The 12,390-nt window shown below is 32.7% G+C and overlaps 5 protein-coding genes across 5 annotated transcripts; 1 reads left to right on the top strand and 4 right to left on the bottom strand.

The window, feature by feature from the left end:
* Positions 1-189: 189 nt before the first annotated feature.
* ergic3 (endoplasmic reticulum-Golgi intermediate compartment family protein) lies at positions 190-1,521 on the bottom strand (the record flags this gene model as incomplete). Its single annotated transcript, XM_020572051.1, has 3 exons — positions 190-563; positions 620-1,171; positions 1,281-1,521. 3 exons carry the CDS (start codon positions 1,519-1,521, stop codon positions 190-192), a joined length of 1,167 nt encoding a protein of 388 aa, XP_020437909.1.
* A 333-nt stretch (positions 1,522-1,854) lies between these two features.
* On the bottom strand, positions 1,855-5,210 carry PPL_01035 (uncharacterized protein; the record flags this gene model as incomplete). The annotated part of the gene is made up of 3 exons (XM_020572052.1): positions 1,855-4,921; positions 4,995-5,086; positions 5,151-5,210. 3 exons carry the CDS (start codon positions 5,208-5,210, stop codon positions 1,855-1,857), a joined length of 3,219 nt encoding a protein of 1,072 aa, XP_020437910.1.
* A 268-nt stretch (positions 5,211-5,478) lies between these two features.
* PPL_01036 (uncharacterized protein) lies at positions 5,479-8,941 on the bottom strand (the record flags this gene model as incomplete). The annotated part of the gene is made up of 8 exons (XM_020572053.1): positions 5,479-5,526; positions 6,873-6,913; positions 7,084-7,131; positions 7,271-7,315; positions 7,770-7,847; positions 8,207-8,240; positions 8,305-8,415; positions 8,888-8,941. The coding sequence occupies 8 exons, from the start codon at positions 8,939-8,941 to the stop codon at positions 5,479-5,481; spliced, it is 459 nt and encodes a 152-aa protein (XP_020437911.1).
* Positions 8,942-9,395: 454 nt separating this feature from the next.
* PPL_01037 (uncharacterized protein) lies at positions 9,396-10,376 on the top strand (the record flags this gene model as incomplete). Its single annotated transcript, XM_020572054.1, has 1 exon — positions 9,396-10,376. One exon carries the CDS (start codon positions 9,396-9,398, stop codon positions 10,374-10,376), a length of 981 nt encoding a protein of 326 aa, XP_020437912.1.
* A 125-nt stretch (positions 10,377-10,501) lies between these two features.
* Positions 10,502-12,235, bottom strand: PPL_01038 (uncharacterized protein; the record flags this gene model as incomplete). Its single annotated transcript, XM_020572055.1, has 3 exons — positions 10,502-10,630; positions 10,710-10,993; positions 11,134-12,235. 3 exons carry the CDS (start codon positions 12,233-12,235, stop codon positions 10,502-10,504), a joined length of 1,515 nt encoding a protein of 504 aa, XP_020437913.1.
* Positions 12,236-12,390: the final 155 nt, after the last annotated feature.

Here is a 12,390-nt window from a genome sequence, read left to right on the forward strand (position 1 = left end):
ATCCAAAATAGATGATCAATCATTTGGAGAGTAATATTTCAATGTATATGGAATCGATTCCACACCAATTTTAATAATAATCATCAATATATTAAATTTAAGAATTATTATATTTTTAATTTTTGTATATATTATTATTTATTAATTTAGTATAGTTTTTTTTTTTGATTTTCGTTTTCGTTTTCCTTTTTATGAAGCTTTTCCAAGATCAATCTTTCTCTTGAGTGATTTTGTTGTTTGATAGATGAATGAATCGAAAATACCGGCGACTGTGAATACACCACCTACAATAGCACAAACACTGGTGATGAATGATGCAAATGATTTACTTCGCTCGACTACCTTCATCATGATGGGCGATAGATCGTACATAAAGAAAAGACCTGGAAGTCCTGTCATCTCCTCACCCTTCTTTGCCAACAATCTGTAGTGTTCGGTGACCGAGTATTGATTGGTATTGATCAAATTACCATTCAATCCTTCGTAGATAGTCGGTACAATCTTTACATAATATTGGAACATACCAGAACCAACAACTAAATTGTGATATTGATATTGATTAGCTAAAAAGTTACAAAGAAAACTTTGATGATATTGATTGATTGATTGATTTCCTTACCTTCAGTTTTAGATACACCGTCTAATGGATTTTTAATACCTGGGAAATCATTTCCAAATGAAAGACGACTGATTGTGTGAGAGAGATTGAATTGACCCTTGAATGATTGCAAGTCGTGGACGTGCATGTGATGTTGTTGGAACGATTTGCCCGGTGCGAAATGGAAGTTTCCAGCGACCTTGTTGACGAGGAGGAATCCGTATACTTGACAACCCTCACCGTTTTGCTCGACAACATTCTTTGTGAAACCTTCACGTACACACTGTGGTGTGTCCGATGGATCGAATCCCCAACCCATCTTTTGGTAGGCAACACGTACCTCTTCGCAAGTGTTACAACAGTTGATTCCCTTCGATGGGTTCTCTGCACCCATACAACTACCACATTCGGGACGATCGTTCTCGTTCACCTTTGGCTTGATATTGACATTGTCCTCACGCTTTGGTGCATCTGGAATGAATTCTCCGGTCGGTGACAAACGTCTCTTGAAAATATTGTGTGCAACATCGAATTGATGTTCTCCAGAAACATCCATAGCATCCAAACTTAAATCTGATTATTTTAATGAATAATATATATATATATAGATATATATATGTGTGTGTGTATGTTAGTATTACTATTTTATCTAATTATTCTTCTTATCAAATGAATCACTTACATGCACATGGTAAATGATGGAATACAACATCGATGTTGATTTTCAATTTCTCAGCACGATTGGTATCGACGAAAAGTTCGTGGTGAGTCTCTGTTGTCATATAGATTGAAATCTGTGATAGGAATAGCCATATAATGAAAATACTAGAGACTATAGATACGATAGCACCAGCATATGTTTTTACACGAAAATCATCCACTGTCTTTGGATATGCATCAAAACTTTTTAATTTTTGAAACATTTCTTATATATTCCTCTCTTCTTCTAACTCTATTTTACAACACCTCTCCAACTATCTGTCTTATCTGAAAGTATAAAATACAAATATATAATTAATTAAATAATAATGATCGGATCAATTTTTAGAAAAAAAAAAAAAAAAAACCAAGTCAAACAATCAGTTTTGGATGACTCACACCCCATGTTTTAATTTTTAAAAAAAACCTTTAAAAAAAACTTTAGAAATAAAATTGGTTGTAGTATCTCTTTAAAGTTATATATGTATATTTTATTTAAAAATAAAACAAAAATAAAACCTTCTTATTTTTATATATTGTATTGTATTAATATTATTTTAACTTATCGTTAACGCAGGTGCATTGTGTGATTTCTTTGTTGTGTTGTTACTATTTACAGAGATCTTACTCAAAGCTGTTTCCTCCTCAATTTCAGAGGTTTCTATTGTTTTGTTATTGCTATTACTAGTATTATTATTGTTGTTGTTGTTGTTGTTTGATTTGATATTGCTATTATTATTGCTATTATTGCTGCTATTATTATTTAATATTGTATTTTTCTTTTGAAGTGATAAAGCTTGTTCATTGGGTGATCTTGGTGGTGAGTTTGATGAGAGTGAAAGTGGTGGTAATGATGATTCGTTAGAGTCTTTACTGTTACCATTTCCCGTTTGGTTGGTGGTGTGTATCGAATGAGAGGTGGTGGTTGGAGTTGGTGTCAGCGAGTGTGCGCCACTTATGCTGCCGGGCGGGTAGAGTGAATTGCCTTTCATGAGCGATGCAGGCGTAATCATTGGACTGGTTCCCATGAACGAGGAAAGCGATGGCGATGGCGATGGCGACGGTGAGATAAACGGTGTCAGTGTCGGCGAGTTCAGCGGAGAACGGTCAGATTTCGAACTGTCAATCTGTCGTTGTTTCAAGAGCAGCATGTATTGCTTTTCGACTTCTCTGGGGAAGCGAGCGGATTGCTGTGAGTGTGTCTCCTCGAGCTTGATACGTTGCTCCTTATGTTGTTGCTGCATCTTTTCGCTGTCTTCACTGAATTTAGCTTTGAGTGCAATTAGCTTCTCTGGGTTTCCGTCTGCAGAGAGTTTGTCACGTTCATACTGTTCGAGTAGCGACGAACTAGCTTCATCTTGTTTGGACATCATGCTTAGAGCCTGAGATTTATGAAACAGCTCTACTTTTTGAAGAGCATTCTGTTTGTATTGAATAAAGTGACTGTCATTGGAGGTGTTGGATGCTGAAAGTGTGTTGGAAGATGTTGAAACATTGGCCGCGTTTGAAGAGTTTGATGTCATGTGTGATGAGAGTGATGCAGATGTAATGACTGGCGTTGTTGTACTTTCAATTGATGCAGGTTGGTCATCTTTGGCAATGTTGATAACAATGTTTGGTGTTTTGGGTGCTTGTGTTGGTGTTGATGTAGTGGAGGTATGTGGAATCGTCGTCGTCGTTGTTGTTGTTGATGTTGTTGGTTTGGCATGGTTGAAAGGCATACCCATTGCCGCTGCCATTGCCGCTGGATTAAAGAATGGTGGAATGGTTCCAGCTGCTTGATAGCTCTTAAACATCATTTCTTGCATCTGTCTGAATGATTCCATCATCTGATAGTCGTATCCTGCTGGCATTGGGATGTTGGGAGTGGCTACAGCCGCTGGTTTAACTAGTGGTGTAGTTGGTGGTGGTGCCTGTTGTGATATAGTTGTGCCAGGTATCTCTGTAAGAAATCCTTGAAGATTCTTACCCATTACATTTAGATCGATTTGGAATCCTGTATCAACAGAACCTTTGATAGCAAGTCGACCATTGAAAGGACTGGTGAATACAGTTTCCATGTTCAACGATGAATTCAAACTAAACGGTGGCATTGAAAAGTATGGTAGATATTGGAAGCCAGGTGCTAATATTGGCGTACCTTGTGTATTTGGAGGAAGATGATCGGTGTTTTCATCGGATTTATCGCTGTTGGGTTGCATGGATGGCGGACGTATGAGTGGGGTTGTTCCACGCATCGGCTGATTCATTGATGGCGATTGAGGATACATTAAACCCTTGCGTTGTGGAAGTTGGAATGGTGAAGCTGGTCCATGTAAAGGCGATGGGGCGGATGCTGACGATGTCATACTTGTCGATTGAATCGACGGGGAAGTGATATTATTCGAGGATGGAACAGCTGCATTCTTTTTGAATCTTGGAATGGATAGGGTGATTGGCGTCTTTGGATGAATGCTTGGCGATGCTTGTCCTTGAGACACCAAGTTTGGCGATGCTTGTATTCCTTTCTTCTGCATTAGTGAAGAGACTATTGCTTGAGGTAATTTCGACGGTAGAATTGGCGGACTGTTTGGTAGGATTGCTCTTGGTTGCATGGAGAGAGAGAATGGTGAGGTAACTTGGGAGGTAGCAGATCTTGTTGGTGGACTTGCTATCGGTTTGGAAATGGTGGTAATTGACGATGTTGTATTGTTACTCTGGTTGTTTGATACTACCACTGGTTTGGTACCTCTTGAGTTGATGAGAGGAGAGCGAGGTGGTTTGGTTAGGAGCAATCGTTTGGAATTCAACTGAGGCGAACTGGATGCATCTTGTTGCTGGCTGGCCATCGACTCTGTTGGACTCTCAGATTTACGGCGGCTTGAAACAATGGGACTGGAAGAACCGTGCTCTTTGTTCTTTTCATCTTGTTGTGGGTCACTCGAGTCGGAATGTTGTCGGTCATCGCTACCAACATCATCTTGAACTACTCTTGAGTTTGGATGAGAGGTTTTTTTCTTTTTCAATTGAGAGGGACTGTACTCCTGTGCTCCATCTTTGCTTAACTCAAGCTCCATCTCTGTTGTATTATTATATTCCATATTTTCGTCATCATGTAGATGTTTCTTTGGTTGATTAATTATTGGTTGAGATTTAATTGATGATTTGTTTTGACTTGGTGACTGTTGCTGTTGATGAAGTTGTTGTTGTTGTTGTTTATATACAATGGATTCTTCGTTACGACCACGTTTCATTCTCGTTAGTAATTGTGAATCATAGTCATCTTCAGAGTGGATAGATGGTTGGTGTATGTCAACTTCATCATCGTCATGATGTTGTTGTTGTTGGTGATGTTGATGAATTCGGTGGCCAACCATTTCCTCTTCGTCATCCTCACAAATTGTCATTTGATGATCATCGTCATCGCTATTTAATATTTGTTGGTGATGATTATTTTGTTGTTGTTGTTGATAACTCTTTATTGATTGATGTTGTTGTTGTTGCTTTAATAAATTGTGTTTTTCTAACTTTTGATTTTCAATCTCTTTCAATGCCAACTTAAATAATTCATATTCAATTCTCGGCATATCTTGATCTAAATACTCCATAGAATATTCTTTAACATAATTATCATTAATCCAATGACTAATTTCAAATAATTGTTAGTATAAAGAAAAAAGAGAAAGCAAAAAAAAAAAAAAAAAAAAAAAAGACTTACACTGTATGATATCCAAAGAAGTATATTAATACAGAATCTGGCTTTTTCTTATCCATAAAATCTTGAACATCCATTTCCTCAGGCGAAATAGTCTGTTTGAGAAAGAAAAAAATCAATATCATAAAATTCAATTTTCTTCAAAAGCAACCAACATACCTTTGAAGGCCACCATAGATTATTTTTGGGAGCCCTTGCCCAAACTAAATTACCAATCATATTTTGTTTAATTTGGATGATATTGTTGTAATAATAAAAAGTGGTTCAATTTAAAATAATTTGGAATGACTGGAATGAATTGAAGACAATAGAAAAAAATTCAATTTCCAAACTCTTTATTTAATTTGATTATTCTAGAATAAACTATTATGTTTCCAAAACAAAAATTTTTAAATACTATTACAGTATGATGTTTATACTATTTTGAGAATGAATTGTTAGAATATGAATAACTACTAATTACTACTATAATAATTAATTATTTTATCTATTGAATAATTTCGATTGGATGAGGTAATGGATTGATTTTAATTATCTTATTAAAATTATAATTGGGTCATCAATAAATAAATAAATATAAAATAGATATGAAAATAAATAGATGGATACGATTTGTGATAATATTTTTAGTACAATAGACAGAGATTGAGTAATTCGAATTTTTTAATGGATAAATAAAAATAAGTTGTTTGCACCCAAAAAAATGGAAATGATTGATTATTAGAGTCAGTATTAAATAAAAATCAACCAAATCAAAGATTTATTGAACTAACTACTAATATTGATTAACAATTTTTAATTTAAATTTACTATACGACTTTAAATTAATTATAAAATAAACATGTATTTAACGAATTTAATTGAATGTAATGATGACTGACTGTGTTTTAGATATTTTTTGGTGATAATTATTTATTTTTGTTGTGATGGAGCTGTTAAATTTATTTCTACCAATTACTATTACTATATCCTTTTTACTAATATTTAATTTTATATAAAATATTTGATACTACTAATAACTGACTACTAATTTAATTACTAGTTCAACTACTTCCAACCAACGACTACCAAAAACAAAATAATTTTTTTAAATTAAATTTAATAAGTTGGAGAGTAGTAGTAACAAGTAGTATTAAAAAAAACAAAACAAAACACAAAACAATATCACAAACAGTGGACAATTAATATTAATATTGATATAATATAATGCTAAATTAGATGACTCTTTGTATAATGATAATTAATTATTTAATTAGCAAACTAAAAAAAAAGAACAACATATTGTACAAACAACCCAAATCAATATGATTTTCAAAATTAATATTCTACTACTCTGCATCTGGGTCACCTAATATTATTATGATCAACAATTAAAAACACAAATACACACATATTCTTACACAAATACTTTTTACTACACCTCGCACATTGACAATAAACATATCAATCAATCAATCACAATACTGATTAATAACATGATGCTTAAGAGATGATTCTACACTACTCCTCTTACAACAACTACACTACAAAGGAGTTTATTTTTTTTTTGCTTTGTTTAATGATTCAACAAAAAAGTATATAATAAATCAAAGTATTCAATAAAATTTTGATGTTTGATTATCTGTCAATACATGATGCTCCAGTCTACAATAAATCCTACCTACACACACCTAACTTAACAACTGAACCTAAAAAAACCAAACTAACCAACCAAACTAAAATAAACCAAACCAAACTAAGCAAAAACAAATCCTCATGAGAGTGATTTAAATCTATTGCAATTTCATTAAACAATAAGGAGTGTGCTGGTGATATAGATGTTTTGATAGTAAATAGAAGCAATATAAAAAAAAAAAAATGATAACAAGTAGAACAACATACAACTAGTACTACTGCACCATCGTCATTACCAATATTACATACTATTATTGATATGGTGATGATCACTGTGTAACAAATAACATCCAAAAAAAAAAAGCAAAAAGTAGTAGTAAAGCAGTAGTATATTTATTATTTTTATTACGATATAAATACCAACCTATTAAATAGGCAAGATATCTTTTGGTTATTTATGAAATCAATATCAACAAACATTGATTGATTTTCAAGTAGTAGAATTTGATCAAACACGAATCAGTGTCTGAAATTAATAAATAATGCACACCATAAACATATAATGGAATTGAAATAAAGATAGATATATGCTGATCATATATTGGATGGTCGGATTGATCAACACCCACACACTCACACACACCACACCATGATTGAAGAAAAACAAAGTAACATATATAAAACACAAACAATACCACTAATTAAACAAACTAAAAAAAAATTAATATATATCTAATTTTATAATTTTATCTATTGACGCCCCACTAATATAGCTTCTTCTTTATCTTTAATAAATAATTATATTGTTGTTAGTGGCAGTTGTTTGTTCGTTATTTGGTTATTATAATTAAAAATTAAAGTTAAAAGAGTTCTGATATAAAATTAAAATGTTTTTGAAATGTTGTTTGTTGGTGTTCCAAATTGAATCAATCATGATTTCTATTTTGTAAGTTGCTTGTATAAATTTAGTTGTATACCCGAATAAGAAAAGTACAATAACTAATAAAGGTGATTCGTTTTGTTGAAGATGTGAGTGGGAGGAGGGTGAAGATGAAGGAGTGGGGTGTTGGAGCGGAAAGTGTAAAGGAAAAAGTAGGGTGGTGAGTGTAACATTAGGTTTGTGTTGTCGACACTTCCAATGTTGGTAGGTATGACCGTGCATACATAATGTGGTGGATAGATCTATCAGTATGATATGTACTTCCGGTACCAATGCTACAAATGAACATACCATACTGAAATCTAAACTATAATTGATGTTCCACACCACAAACACATAACTAACTACTATTTAGATAATTCAAAGTATTTCTTATTCTATTCTACTACTTTTAATTGTACTAGGAATAGTTAACAAATAGTTTTTGTGGGTTGGTTCAAGTTGTACAAAAAAAACAATAAACAAAAAAAAAAGACATCCAACAAACAAATGTTACTGTAATTGTTTAAATATTATATTTAATGTTTGAACTTAAAAGATTCATTATTCGACTTCAAAATTATATAAATTTAAACATGCTAATGCTGATTGATCATCAGTCAGATGATACGAAAAAAAAAAAAGGTGAAAAAAGTTTTATGTATTTTATTTTTTTACTTACTTACTTTAATTGCACATATTAATATTTCTTTTGACTAATAAATTAATAGTCCACTTTTTGATCTATTTATCATTTTATGAATAATTATATAGTAAAACATTATTATCAATATTAATTTTTAGTTCTTTTTGCTCTAGTTGGCGGATTGCTAAAAAATTTGATGTCTCTCTTAAATTTTCATTTGTATTTGTATGAAACATTACAGGCAACTATAAAAGTGTAGTTATTCAATTTTTGGGCACCTATCTCAGATGTTGATAGGAGACAACAAAGCGTCTTGATATTTAACCATTTGATCAGAGATTGTCAATAATAGCACAATTCCATAAAACTACTCCATTATTGGCGAACTGTAAGCCCTCTTTTTAATTAATTTAATCAAATTCAATGCCCAGCTTTGTTCATTACATCGCCTAAGACCTGTTTGTTTGAATATCAGAAACCACTATCCAAAAAAAGAAAAAGTTTTTCATTAGTTACTGAGTGAGTGATGTGTACAGCTGCGTGGTGGGTGAAGTGGAACCGAGTACCTATGTTACTTAAATTTTTGTTTTTTATTTTATTTTTTTGGTTGGTTTGATTTGTCACCCACTGCACAATTGTTCTGTTGTAAGTTGACAAGAGACAAAACTACAATAAACAAAATTACATTCTGAAGCCCATTAACTTAAATAAACAAACTTTGGAAATGAATGATTTAATTCTTGCAATCTCGTTTGGAAGATTGTCCAACATTTTGATTTTTGGTTGTTGTTTTGTTTTAAAAATTAGATTTTTTTCAGTGCAATTTCTGATGATGGTGAAAAAAGAACTTCGAAAGATTATTTTTTTTGTAAAAATAAAGATTTTACAAAAAGTATTCTTTTTACAAATAATGTAATGTAAATTATTTTTGTAATTACATTTTATTGAGAAAGATTTAAATATTTATAAGATCCGTTCACTTTAGCTTAAAAAAAACTTTTTAAAAAAATAAAAATTTTCAATGGAAATCTATAAAATTCTTCAAAAGGAAATTTCCTTTTTTTTAATTGAAAAACAAGGACAAAGAATAAATTAAAATGGATTAATATAAATATTTTATATTTATAAATATATATATAATTGAATATTTGAAATAATTAAGTTAAAGAAAAATTTTGTGATTATTAAAGAAATTTATTTTTAAAAAAAACAAAAAAAAAAAGTTATGGCATCAAATAAATATTATGGATCACCAATTCCACCTCCAAACTACCAGAGACGACCACAACCAAATTACTACCAAGGAGTACATCCAATACCTGCAACATATCCACCAAAAGGAGGAATGGTACTGCCTCCTTCGCCAAGTATGCTAAATGAGCAGTTTATTACACCTCAAGGTATTCAGGTAACTTTCAACCCAGAGACAGGTCAATATAAAGCATATGAACAAAAAACATTTATAAATGCACCGCTCTCCGCTCATGAAATAGCAATTGGAAAGCATCAAGGTCCACCGACACAACCTCAGTTTCTGCCAAAGAATATGCAAGCTCAACCATATGGTCCACCACCACAAGGAATGTATCAACAACCTCAACAAAGACCTCCCCAACAAAGACCAGGAATGCAAGCTCCACCTCCACCACCACAACCACAACAATTCCAACAAAGACCGGGAATGCAAGCTCCACCTCCACCACCACAATCACAACAAGGAATGTATCGACAACCTCAGCAGAGACCACCTCAACAGCAGATGCCATATCCACAAAGTGTACCACTTCCTCCTCCACAAAGACAACAACAACAACAACAACAACAACCACAACAAATGCCTTCGTATATGCAAAGATTCCAAAGTCAAAAGTTTGTTGCAGATCCTAATAGCAATAGAGGACCACCACCTCCACCACAACTAAATGGATATAACATGGCACAAGCACCTATGCAACAACAACAGAAAACAACGGCTATTCCCCAACAACCACCAATGAATGCAAATCCAAATGTATATAATGTAAATAAACCACCAAGTATCCAAACAGAGGCACAACCAACAGCTGTTACAGATCAAGAACCATTCGCCTTACCACCACTTAAATCAAGTGCAGTACCACCAAAAACGAATGAAGTACCAAAACTAGAGGAAATACCATCAAGTTCTGCATCCTCGAAAGTTCCACCACCTACACCTACCATCTAAAAAAATGAATTTTCAAATAAATAATATATAACAAACTTAATATACCCAAAATAAATAAGAATATTAATATTAAAGTATAGTTTATTTCATATCATATTCTTTCGGAAAGAACAGTGCCATTAAACCTATGGTAATCCAGGTATCTTATTGACCAACATATTCTCTAGCTTCTTAACAGTGTTGTCTTCCAATAGATTATATATATCTGAATAGAAATCTTGTTTTGTAATATTTAATGATATAGGTACTGTAGGCTATAAAAATATTAATCATTTTTAATGTTAGTTAGCAAGCATTGTTTTGAATATAATAACATTAATTATATATAATTACATTGTTTCCTTTTTTCGCTTGATTATATTGTTCATGTATATCTTTTAGATGATCAAGATTGATTAAACCATTGAGAAGATTGACACCAACCAAGTCAACGGGTATCACTGTTGCACCTACAGTCGTACTATTGGTCTTGAAGATTGGTAATGATGCAACCGGATGCAACGAAGCCGAAAAGTGGAAGGCACCTCTATCCATAAGTATCTTAAACACATGATATGGCTCGGCAAGTCTATACAACTTGAAACAGTTGAAATACAACATTAAACCATCCCATATATCTAATAATAATTATATTAAGATATAGATAAAAATAAGTAAATCAATATTATTATAATTATAATTGAATTGATTTGATTTGATTTGATTTGATTTGATTTGATTTGATTTGATTTGATTTGATTTGATTTGATTTACTTACTTAAAGTTATATCGATTGGTATTGGTGGTTGTATAATTTGACAGGTGTACAATACGTAGAGTAAGTAGACGATAGCAGATTTACTGTTGACCGGTTGATTCATTAGAGTGTATCCTATGACACCGTAGTAGAGGATGTGTATAAGTTCTGGTTGGTGTGGCTGTATCTCAAAGAACTCGAGGAGACAAGCCTCTTGCTTCCAGATCTCCTTGAACGTCGAAAATGTAAACTCTGTCGATTGTTGAAACTTGAATATGACATTACGAATGGCTTCGAGTAGCTCCTGAGGATTCTTGTCAAAGTATTCCGCTCGTTCCTTTCGCCTCTGTATCTCAATGTTAATGTCGAGTGTATCATCGGAAACTGCAGCATCGTCTTTCTTTCTTTTTCTTCCACGATGAGAAAGTGTCGGTGTATTCAATCTCCTCACACCAGTCAAAGGAGGTGATGATATCTGTGGTGTCGAAGGTGTAGAAGGTGTTGTTTGTGTCTGCTGCGTAGTAGATGAACCAAGTCGTGGTGACTCAATTGATAAAATCGGTAATTCATTTCCATTATTATTATTATTTACATTATTGACACTATTTTCATTATTATTATTTGTTGTTTCGGGAGTTGTTGTTGTTGTTGTTGGAATACTTGTAGAACCTGTTGAGGTTGCCGAAGTTGTTGGACTGCCAGTAGAAGTTGTAGAAGTTGTTGGAGTTGCTGTGCTGTCTGTCGAGGTTGTTGGAATACTTGTTGTTGAATTGCTTGTTGAAGTAAGTTCTGGTTGGTTTGTGGTAGTTCTCACTATTTCGTGTCGTGTTGTTAATATTGTTGATGTTGTTGATGTTTTAGTCGGTGTTTTTTTCGCTGTTGTTTTGTTTGTATTTGCATTTACTTTTGTTGCTGCAGTGGTGGTTGTTGTTGTTGTTGTTGTCGATGTTGTTGCAGTAGCTTGAGAGGTAGCATCATCGTCTTCTTCAATCTGTAACTCTTCATCACTGTCATCAAGATCACTCAACAACGATGATATCTTTGTATTGATTTGTAATGGTTGAAGTAAAGGAACTATAGTTTTCCTTTTATTATTATTATTATTATTGCTGTTGTTACTCATAACTCATACAAATGTTCCTAAAAAAAAACAAACAACATTTTAAAATCAATTTTTTTTTATTTCAAATCAAAGATTTTTTTAAAAAAGTGTATTAATTAATTTTTTGGTCAATATAATTATAAAAACTAAGAGAAGAAATAACTTTAATTTCAATC

The sequence above is a fragment of the Heterostelium album genome (assembly GCF_000004825.1).
Source record: "Heterostelium album PN500 unplaced genomic scaffold PPL_contig1, whole genome shotgun sequence".
Taxonomy (NCBI): Eukaryota; Evosea; class Eumycetozoa; order Acytosteliales; family Acytosteliaceae; genus Heterostelium; species Heterostelium album.